Raw genomic sequence first — 12,039 nt, 5'->3', positions numbered from 1 at the left:
CACTCTAATTGATACGGTTATTGTACAAATAGAAGATAGATTTAAAAGTATACCAAATATTATTTCTGATTTCAAATTAATCACTGATATGAAAACCTTAGAAAAACATGAATTAGAAAAATGTTCCAAAAACTTTGTAAATTTTTATAACAAAGATGTAGATGAAAACCTAATCCAGGAAATTGGTTTGCTACGGGATTTGATTTTGAATGAAAGGGATGTAAATAACGCACAAGATATATTGCAATACATACTAAATAATAATTATAATGAGTTATTTCTAAATGTATTAACTGTATTAAAACTTTTTTTTACGTTGCCAGTTACTATAGCAAGTGCTGAGCGCTCTTTCAGCAAATTAAAATTAATAAAGAATTATCTTCGATCCAGCATGTGTGCAGAACGCTTAAATGCACTTGCTATATTAAGCATCGAAAAAGAAATTGCAAAAAATTGTAATTTTTCTGAAGTAATTAATGTATTAGCAAGAACAAAATCACGCTTTAAATAAACATGCATTAATATATGTTCGTGTTTGTAAATTTTTTTATTTTAGAAAAACATTTGGGCCCAAATAGTTTCTTGCACCCGGGCCCCTTTATCGAGAAGGCCGGCCCTGCATATCCAACTTTACACCATATACCTGTGTTACTCTGTTTGGCACATCCTGCCTCGGATGCAGTAGCGTTATTGTATTTGTTCAATCATTGTGTTTTCATGGAGATTAGAGGCATAGTAGTGTAGCCGGTTTGCCAATCCTCTGCTACACTCTTTCGTCCATGGCTCCTTATTCTTTATTTGGAACACCTCGTTAGGGATCCCTTCATCTGCCACTCAAGGAGACGTGCCTGGTAGGGGTTACATTCTCCCATGATGTTACCGAATAAAAAGTCAATTTGATTTCGTGAATTGAGCATTTTTTCTCACCTTTTTATTTATTTGATACTAGCTGACCCGGCCACGCGTTATGGCTCAAAATGTATCTATTATAAATGTGTAATACTTCCCCCGTGGGGGGAATTTCAAAAAATCCCTTCTTAGTGTACAGTACATTCTCTTGACGTACCCTATTAAAACACAATCAAAAACGCATTTAAAATAGTATAATAAAAGCAGAGTTCTTCACAGTAAGCCTTAATCCTGTCTTTCTCTCCGCTGGGGAATATCGAAAAATCCCTTTTTGGTGTATATTCTGTTGACGTACCCTATTAAAACTCAATTAAAAACGCAAAAACCGCATGTAAAATAGTATAAATAGAAGCCGAGTTCTTCACAGTAAGCCTTAATCCTGTCCCTCTCCCCGCTGGGGATATCGAAAAATCCCTTTTTAGTGTATATTCTGTTGACGTAACCTATTAAAACGCAATTAAAAAATGCAAAAAACTGCATGTAAAATAGTATAATAGAAACCAAGTTCTTCACGGTAAGCCATAATCCTGTCCATCTTCCCCCCTGTGGGGGAAATTTCGACATGTATATTATATGAAAACACGTGCGTATTCGAGTGCAACGTTGTTGCATTCGAATGTCAAAGGAATTGGTAGGAACAAATGAACGTTATATTTTATTTATATAGATAGATAGAAAATGATCTGCTTTAGTCCATTCTCACAGAAAAGCAAACTTAGGTCGTCGGAAGTTAGCGCTATCTGTTGGACATAAAAGCCTTAATCCATATATAAATATATTTTTGAAAGGGGGGAAATGGTGGTCTTCACATATGCCAAAAACCTTTGCGGGAGTGTATTAAACAACTTCCCAAAGTTTCATGGCAATCGGATAAATGGTGTGGTAATGCATGAAGGACAAACAGACACACAGACATACATTGTGAAGCCAGAAGTTGTGTTGTTTTGGGGATATCTCCAATTCTCAAACTGTGTTAGAGTGAAGCCATGTTACAGAAGTACCGTGTTGTATGAGGGATATCTGTATATTATTTTAATTGATGGGTTCTGGTTAATCGTAAGTTGTTATAAAAATTTTAATGTATGTGACAAGTTTATGTTGTTCAAAAATTGTTAGTAAATTAGTTTCATTAATAGAAATAATTTTTCTTGCAGTCAATTTGATCAGGTCTAATCCTCGAAGATGTAAGTAGAATTTCTTACATTTGTTAATAAATTAGTTTATGTGATGAAATATAAAATTAATTTTGTATTTTGTAGATGATATTAGTGTAAATAAAAGAAAAGTAAAGCATAATTTTTATAAATAAATGAATAGAGATTTTTTGATACTATAGTACAACATTTTAAAGGATCCTGAAGTGAAATATTTTTATTATTTTTTATGATGTTAAGAAATTTGTGAATCAAGTTCTTGAGAAATAAAACTTCTACAATAATAAAAAAATTTAAATTAGTACAGAATGCTTTAGTTTTCTTTACCCTTTTTAATATAATAAATTAAATCTGAGTCTGATTATTTTAAATTACAGTTGTCTCTAGTAATTACTACGAAAATTCAAAAACCGATTTAATTACTTGTTCATATATATTTTTTTCAAACTATTTACTTTTTGCATATTTTAATAAATGTTATAAATTTCCAAAATAAACTGAAAATTGAGTTCAATTTGAGCTAAATAAGGACATTTTGAATGTTTTAAAATAGTCAATTAAATTGAAATTTTGGCATAATTCTGATTTCTTTAGATAATTAGGAAAAAAAACTGTTTGTAATAAAAGTTAAATTTAATGAAAAATACTTTGGAAAAATTTTTATACAAAATTTTAAAAATTAAAATCAAGTGTTTTAATTTAATTATATTCTTGGGAATTTAGATTATGACTAATTACATCAAAATCTTTGTTTGCTTGTAAGTAAACAAAGGCTTCGACATAATCTCTTACTTTAAATTTCATATATTCTAAAGCATGCATGGAATTTAAATTGTTATTTTTTTTTTTTACTGTAATCTGAATATGATTGATTGTTTAAGACAGTTGAAAATGTTTATACTTCAGCTTTTAATACATGTAAAAGTTAATCTGTTGTATTTTAAGTGTTTCAATCAATTTAGTATTCTCCTTTTAATGGTGAAAGTATTATGGAACATATTCTAAATATCAATCCTAATTAGTATCAAAATATAATTAATTAGAATTGATATTTAAAACTATCAAATTTTATTGCAAAGAAATTGATATGCTAAGAATACTTTAGTACCTTACAAATTATTTCACAACTATTTCAATACATATCTGGAAAATATTATGACTAGTAGAAGTGTCTCTTTTTCTTATAGTATGTATAAATATACAATAGAGCTCTAGTTAACTGGAACCATTTAACCAAGATTTCATGATCCAAGATAAATTGTAGAACAGTACTTTGTAAACAAAGATGACAGCTTATTTTATAAATTTTGTTTGTATAATATGCTGTATTAAAAAGAAACTTGTAGAAGCTTTGAAAATAATTTATGCTAGTGGGGGCGCTCTGATCGTCAAGGCTGTTGGTGATTTTTTACTCTGCTTCACCCAAAGATTCTTTTTTGACAAATATCGTAAAAAATATTTTCTTTGATATGATAATGACTTGCTACAAACTAATATTGCTGCTATTGTTGATTTCTGGCATCGAACCTAATCCTGGACCTCTGCAGAAAACACCTCCTAAAAGAGGAAGACCAACTACTAACCGTTCAAATCTACTACCTAACAGTGCAAAATCATCGGGATCCGAGGTAAATCTCATTACTGAATATACAGAAACAAGAAGAACAGTTTCCCCAAATATTTCAGGTGAGAATTCTAAATCTACTAATTTAATCGAGACAACTAATCCAAAGTCTTCAGACATCTCAACTACAGAGTTATGGTTAAAGATTGTCGAACTTATTACGGCTAGCAACCAAAAGATTGATAACCAATTTACGTCTATACGAGAAGAAATTAGTAATATTCACAGTGAAATATTGGAATTCAAAAAAACAATTACAACTGGTGAATAAAAAATATGATAAAATTGAACTAGATTTGACTAAACTGCATACTTATAATGAACAAATGCAATTTAGAATGGATGCTATGACTAACTCTATTAATAACAATAAGTTAATAATTTACGATTTTACAAATATTATGAAAGATAAGAACCATAAAGAAATTCTAGACTTCATTACATTCGTCTTAAAAATGCCATATAAGGAAAAGAGGATATAAAATTTATTCATGACATTCCTAATCCTAGAATTAACATTAAGTGTATAACTTTAAAATCAGAACAAATACGTAATACTATATTGATGAATTTTAATAATCTAAAACAAAACAAATTATTAGGAGAATGGCAATATGTAAATGTGGTGGCGGATCTAGTTAAAGATTCACGCCTGAGAAGAAAAATGCTTTTACCACATTATATCGACCTTAAAAAACGTGGATTTCAAATTAAATTACGAGATGACTATCTCTTATTAAATCAGCATAAAATTACATATAGTTTACAACAACAACAATTGGTTTATGTAAAAGATTTTTTAGACCTGACCCTGACACGCATAGGACAAATTAGTTTGGCCTGAAATCGGGTTTGGCCGGTAACATTTATATATATATAAGGAATTTTCATAAATTATTCACAGAACATATATAACAAAAACAATAAAATCAATAATAATAAAAAATGAACATATAGCTACTAATTGTGCGCTTTTACCCAGCAGGCGGACGTGTCGAACGAAGCGACACACGTTTTAAATAGATCGTAAATTTCGTAATTTAGAACAGTCGATATTTTTGGTTTTGTTAGAAAAGCAACAGCTGCTTTCGAGTCCGAACATAGCAATACATTATGTAATTTATTTTCTATTATATATTTTAGAGCGTTTCGAATGGCCAGAACTTCTGCCTGAACTATGTTGCAGTTTAAATGTAGTTTGTAATTCATTTTGTAGACCACATTCTTGCCCGATAGAAACGCAAAAGCCGCCCCACAGCCGCGGGGGGATTTAGAGCCATCAGTATAGATACGAAGATCGCGTAACGCGTCGTATGCGACGATGGCATGATCGTGGCTGTATGCCGGATGAGGAAGTCGTTTCGCGGGCGCCTGAGTTGCGAAGAGCATGGGTTCTTCTCCTGGCGGAGAAGTACCCGAAATTTTGATGCGATAATAATCAAATCGCTCTCTCAGCACGAGGTCCAAAGGAGTCTTGTTGGCGATAACAAGCGCCGACTCTCGCGAGATTGTTCTGTATCCCTTGATTAATTTAATGCATATTCGTCTTTGGAATTTTAACAGCATTTCCTTGATTTTTTGATGTGCTAGAGAGCCCCGCCAAACGGCTATTGCATAGCTCAAGACCGGAAGAACGACTGCCTCGTAGATGATATCGATAGATTTTGAGTTTAAACCCCATTTGAGGGTTGCAATTTTACTAAGGGAGAGGAGGAGCCTTTCGGCTTTCCCAAGCTGATCTCTCACGTGAGGGCACCAGTTTAGTTTTTTTATGCAATTCTACTCCCAAATATTTAAACGACTTTACATATTCTAATTTTTTCCCGTTTAGCATTAGGGTCGGTTTTTTAAACTTTAGTTTTCTCGTTACGAAAAGTAATTTCGATTTATCCGCGTTAAACTGCAATTTACAATTTTTTGCCCAAGTCTCCAGGTTTGTCAGAATGCTTTGTGCTTTCTTTTTGAGATGGTATTCTTTTTTATCTGTTACCGTCAGCAAGAGATCATCCGCAAAAGCCACGAGCTCGCTCTCAGCGGGGAGAACGATCCGAAAAACCGTGTTTAAAAGAACATTCCAGAGATGGGGGCGGCTGCGTTACCTTGGGGCACACCGAGATCGATGGATTTCGTCACCGTTACTGCGTTGTGGGTAAGCTGGGCTTTCCTTCCCCGGAAATAGCTGACTAAAAGATCGTAAAGATTCTTTGGGACTTCTGCATTTCGAAGTTCATTTAAAATTAAGATGGGCCATGCCGAGTCAAATGCAGCTTTTATATCCAATGATATTACTATGCATATTTTTTTATTATTTAATGCTTCCTGCATGCGATCTCTAACTATTATTAAGGGTTCCGTAGTACTTTTTTGCGCGGTAAAGCCGAACTGCTTACTACTAAGGTATTTCTTTTTTGACAGATGATACGTTATTCTGTTAATTAGTAATTTTTCCAAGATTTTGCCTAGAACGGGTAATAAACTTATCGGGCGAAACGATTTCGGAGAATCTAGTTGCTTACCTGGCTTCGGGATTATCTTAACGATTGCATGTTTCCACGCCGTCGGAAAGAAACCGGAAGACAAGCAAGAGTTATAGATTCGAGAGAAAATACTCGGATCTGCGTTAAAAGCTTGTTTTACTATTTCTGCATTTAACCCGTCATGCCCGGGGGATTTTTTGTTTTGCTGGGCCGAAACAGCTTGTCTAATTTCCGAAATGCTAAAAGGCAAATCGTTTTCCCTGGAATATAGAGCATTAATGCTTTCTCTAAGCTGCCGGTAGTAATTGGAGTCGCAAGAGCGATCGTCGGAAAGAAAGAAAGTGTTTATAAACAAGGTGGCTATTTCTCTATCATCGTATAGAGTTTCACCTGCGAAATTTTTAATTGATAATTTTGTTTGGTGGGTCGAAAAGTCTTTTCTCATTAGTTTGTAAACACGATTCCAGGGAGCGGAATTACCTTCGATTGTACAGAAATTCTTCCACGATTCGGTTTTAGAGTCTCTTATTAATTTTTGATACCCCCTTCTCGCTGCTAAATATTTCTCGCGAGAATCCGTACGATCTGGACCATTGCATCGCTGAAATTTACGTCTTAATCGGTTAACGTTACGTCTGGAGACAGTCAAAGCACCAGACCACCAGGGTACTCTACGTTTATATTGTTTCTTTTTGGGTATCGAGTTTTCCGCGGAATTTTGGATTGCATTCGTATATTTTTGCACTATTTCGTCGAGGGGGGCGTTTTGATCTAATAGATAGTCAAGCGCGACAGTTCTTTCAGCGAGATTTTTGCCAAAAATTTCCCAATTTGCTTTTTTAATGTTGTATCTCTGTACATTTTGGTCTGGGAGGGCAGAAAGTGGGTCAATTAGAATGTCGAAAGTTACGTAACGATGTCCCGAAAGCGATTCCTCTAGTATTACTTGCCAATTTTGAATCGAGTTTCCGATGCTTCCTTTACTTAGGGTGAGATCGATAATGCTTTGACCCTGGTGGGCACTAAATGTTGGAGTGTCTCCAGCGTTGTGAATAATTAGATCTAAATCGTATATAAATTCTAGTAATTTTAGTAATTTGGGTACCATATTTGGGGGACATTTCTTTTATCTTTATTAACCAAAAAAATGCATTAATACACATTACATAAACTCTATGGTATTAAATACGATTTAATAAGTTATTAGAAATTCCCTTACAGCCCAACTCTCTGCTATGTGTTTTGGGCCCTTCAAATCAAACCACTTCTTTGTAGGACCGTTTAATTAACTTTATTAGTCAACAATACATTAAAACACATTACTCACACACTTAGTTTCTGTGATTCTTGCTCCCCTGCAGAGTCCCATGTTCGATTCCTTCTCCCTTGTGGAGTTTTAAGCCCCCGATACCGTCGGTGCCGCCATACTGCACCTGGTCTGCGGTATCATCACTGGGGTGGGACTCACCGCCGGGGAGCCTCTCCTGGGGCTTCCCCTGTGCACTGGACTGATAAATGTCTAAATTTTCAACGGTTAATCACGAGTTGCGGTATTATTGCATATAGTTTCATCACGAATATTTTGCTTATGTATATTATTTTGTTTTTGTTCTTTTAATTTGATTGTCATTCTTCTATCACCTTCATTGTATATTTTCATCATCAGTACTCAAAATATAAAAACCGCTAGGTTGACCCTGGTTTCATAGGTCTTCTTGGTGGGTAAAAAAAAAAAAAAAATTGTATATACTCAAATCATTGTAAATTCTCATTATAAATAGTATATTTTTATTAATCGACTTTAACAAAGGTGTTCTTTTGACACTATTGTTCCTAATCATACTATCCTTACTTTTCTTGTCTCCTCAACCTCACAATTGCTGTATTGCCTATCTGTCGCATTCCGCCCATTTTACTTAGGCAAGAAAAACACTGAATCTTCTCTTTCATTTGAATGAGCATTGGGGTTTGTGGTTCTCGTTCAAAACCCACTCTTCTTATTTTTCGAAGGTGGACCTTCTTGTCTATCGCGTTGGCCTTTTTGGCTAGTAACTTCGAACCCAATATGAGTTTTTCTCAGTTGATCAACAGAATTAATTATGCTATGAGGTAGCCTTCTGTTGTCAACATAATCCGTTCTTACATGTTTTCTATAGCCTTCTTCTTTTCAAAATACCCAGTATCGTGGCATTAGTAAGCCACAGTACCTATACTCAGTTGCTAAACTCCTAACCTTACGTTCATTTCTTCCTTTAACCCAGCACTGTGGGCTTCTCTTCTAGCCCACTGCTAGGTGATAATATATAAAAATTATCCTTACAGGTAGAGCTCATCACCCACTGCACAGGACTACACACCTGCTGGAGACTGTGTTGTGTGGGAACTAATCTTGAAGCTTCATTCACTTCTCTTCCTCTTCCTTGTGGAAGTTGTTTCCAGCATTTTCTGTTTTTTTTCCCCCTTGCTAGATAAAATTTCTACATTGTTGGCTTTTCCATTTTTGCTGGCCGAGTGGAGTTTTTCCGGGTTTCCTCCACTCTCTGTCCCAAATGGGGGCCAGTACCCTAAAGTCCTCCCGGAAGGCTACAAAAAGTACCCTCATAGGGTGTGGTATTTTTCTCCTTTTCTAAATTCTTAATTCTAAATAGCTATCCCCCTTTTGCTGGAAATGACTATCATTGAATTGCTCACTGCTGCCTTCTTTTCCTCGGCAACTCTGAGTAACTCAGAAATTAAGGTTAGGTCTGGTTAAATATAACACGCAAACTGCAACTTTTCTATCCATCTATCTTTCTTCTTCTTTAAATAAACGAAAATGGTAAGTAAATAGCAGAACACTAAACACGACACTCAGAATAAAATATTGAAACACAACACAAAACACGTAAACTTATGAGCCCTCACAAGGGACTAGTTTTTCTATGAGCCCTCCATGGGACAATATGAGCCCTCTCTGGGACAACTTTACTAACAAAAGCAAACACTCTTAAACACATACCAGATCTTGGCCTTTTTGTGCTCTCTGAGCGGTAAAGGGCCTAAAACCACAAAGAAAAAAAAATGTTTCGTTGTCACCTTGGCTACTGTCGTTGTTCTATGAACTTTAGAGATCGTTCTTCCACTTGAAGGTTCTAATGTTGTCGAAGAATCCGTCCCTTAAATTGGGATGGAAAGTCAAGTCCGGTTGGTTAAGTCGTAGCTGGTGAATGGTCAATTCCGGGTAAAAGTGTCATTATCGAGTGTCATATTCGCGTCAAAGGTCACCTCCAGGTGGCTGTGTCACATCGGTGGCAAGTCGAACTCCGTGCAAGAAGGCATTGGCAGAGAAGAGGTTTATGTTTTCCAGCTGCAAAACAACCTTTTCCACCAAGGCCTTTTACGCTCGATGGATTCTTCCACCATTTCTTCGAACTCCTTTCTGTCCAGTCCCGTCTCACGTGACCGTGTCTTCACAGTCCATTGCGGAACTTCCGGATATCGCCGCTCCAGATAATGGACGAGAAAAAGCGCTGTCGTCTGGAGTTATGACGACCAACTGTTTGACGTCGGGTGTATGCGACTCCTCCGCATCTTTCGGAAGCACCCGTATTACACGAGGCGAAAACGAGGCGCCATCCTCGGGCTCAGCATGGCCTGAGGTGTGCCATTTCTTCAATGCTGTGAAATTATCCATCCTGCAAAGAAAAACGAGCGAATGTTGTGAAAACAGAACTTGCATTAATTAAGAAATATTTTTAATCTCTTCATTTTATCTAAATTGTAAGTAAGAAATACATAAATTTTTTATGTTCAAATGCAGTAAAGATTTATGATAGAAGATTGTAGAAAATGGTGGTTTTAATTAAAATAAAAGTTTTAAAGTCAGAATTCAATATTATGATAAAATCTTTAATTTTAAATATAATAATTTTAATCTTTCCAACGATTTTTAGTGTTCGATATATAATCTAAAAAATCAGTCCATACAAATTATGCAGTTCTGTCGATTGCCATAACATAAAATATTTGTGAAAATAGAGAAATTATTATTAATTAAAGCGGCGCGAATTTCATATGAGATATAATGTGTATATAAACCGTAGCAAAGAACAACAATTTAATGTATTTATTAATTTCCATTTTGCTTTAACAATTACAAATCTTTAACAACTCCATTGCATTTGGGCTTAACGAAATTTAACAATAAAAAGAGTGAAAAGTATATCCCAAAACAAGTGGAAAGACCCCATTCGTCGTCTTTGACGAAAACCATCAATTGTTATATAAATGGAGCTTTGTAGGAAAAAATCATTACCACTAATTGTGATATTCGGCTTAACAATGTTCAAAAATACCTAAATCTAAACGTGGTCTGAACTTACCAATGGAATCACCGCAAATGATGCAAAACTCAAAAATGCTCGCAACAAATTGTCGGAGTTTTCTTGTTGCGTCGCCACGAAATTTAATGTAAAACGTTTGGATTTTTCACCGAATTTCGTGATTTTTGCGCATCACTGTCGCTAAAAATACGGATCATTCCTTGCATATACATTAATGTTAACAGTAATATGAATTCAAAAATCTAATACTCTCGTGTTTCGTGTCTTTATAAAGGTGGATAAAAATTTCGATTTTGTGATCATCCTCCGAACCGAAAAAAGAATAGACTTAAAGTATAGTAATCCCCGTCTTATCTACCAATTTGTTAATAGGATGGGATGACGCCCGACATATTCGGGACAGGCCAGTCGTGAAAAATTCGTGGATTGTTCACTATAATTTGATCGTGGGTTTCCCAGAGAATTAGCTCATAACTTTAATTGCCTTGGAAATTCATTTCTGTAATAACAAATATCTGAAGAAGTCACGCATAAGGGAATGGATATATAAAGTTGAGCGAATGGAGTTAGTAGCATTACATAATTAGTTAACCGGATTTCTCCCAGTGAAGCGCGATTCTATATTGTAGAATTGAACATAGACTCGTAACTTATTATGGTGAAAGGAGATAAGATGTCATCCCTCATTTATTTTCAAAGTCAACTAACTTAATGTTTCGTCTACGCTTCTCCCTACGCCCGAGTCGTTGATAATAGTTAGACTATAGAGGAAAAATTCGTCAATGATGAATAGAGCTCTACAAGCGCTCCCTTCTGCTTCGTTTAACACTCCAAATTTTCTGGCAATTCTGGCAATTTTTTGTCAGCCAATAGGGGAAAGTCTACTTATCCCACTCCTCCGTGTTCTCTATCGGTGTTTAACCAGGCGCGATGACATAGATAACTATCGGTGGAACATGCCACTACTTCGCAATTTATGCGTTTAAGTTCGAGTAATCTTTCGTTGAAAGCGATTATCTCTGTTTGACAAACGTAAGAGTCCATGGGAAAGAAGATGAGAACCAAATATCTTCCTATATAATCTGAACGGCTGATTTCTTTTACTCTTCCATGGATTACGGCAGTGGCACAAAAATCTGGAGCAGATTCGCCCGGATACAAACGCTTTCTCTTTGCACCGCTTCGGTTTACTTTCTTATCCGCCATCTTAATGTTATTTCGAATTCTGCCACGTGTAAACGTTCCAACATATTTTTAAACGAAACGATCGCCGGTCCGTGCACCGCGCATGCGCTTCGAAACGATGTTGATGTTAATTTTTTTAAAATTATCTTCTAGCAGGATCTGCCACGCTGCTGAAAGGGCCAACTCTTCTTTAAAATTGATCCAAACACGTTCAGGAATTCCTCAAGGCCAGGCCTGCACAGTTTTTCCTCAAAGGATTTCCTGAATGTGTGTGGCGGCGTTAAAGACTCCCACAAGAAAACCCTCTCTTGTTCGTTCCACGCGAAAAACAACGTGTTTCAAGATGACAAAACGAAGATTTCTCTGTA

The 12,039-nt window shown here is 35.5% G+C and overlaps 1 protein-coding gene across 1 annotated transcript; it reads right to left on the bottom strand.

The window, feature by feature from the left end:
- Positions 1–11,371: 11,371 nt before the first annotated feature.
- Positions 11,372–11,692, bottom strand: LOC136971923 (peroxiredoxin-1-like). Its single transcript, XM_067266448.1, has one exon. It carries the CDS (start codon positions 11,690–11,692, stop codon positions 11,372–11,374), a length of 321 nt encoding a protein of 106 aa, XP_067122549.1.
- Between the last annotated feature and the right edge of the window lie 347 nt (positions 11,693–12,039).

Source organism: Centruroides vittatus, unplaced genomic scaffold, assembly GCF_030686945.1.
Source record: "Centruroides vittatus isolate TY-2023 unplaced genomic scaffold, ASM3068694v2 contig_1057, whole genome shotgun sequence".
Lineage (NCBI taxonomy): Eukaryota > Metazoa > Arthropoda > Arachnida > Scorpiones > Buthidae > Centruroides > Centruroides vittatus.
Note: the sequence above shows the minus strand (reverse complement) of the source record. Positions and strands in the feature narration are given on the sequence as shown.

Bases quoted from the DNA above. Each gene is read 5' to 3' on its own strand.
- LOC136971923 (XM_067266448.1), bottom strand. From the start codon at position 11,692: ATGGCGGATAAGAAAGTAAACCGAAGCGGTGCAAAGAGAAAGCGTTTG.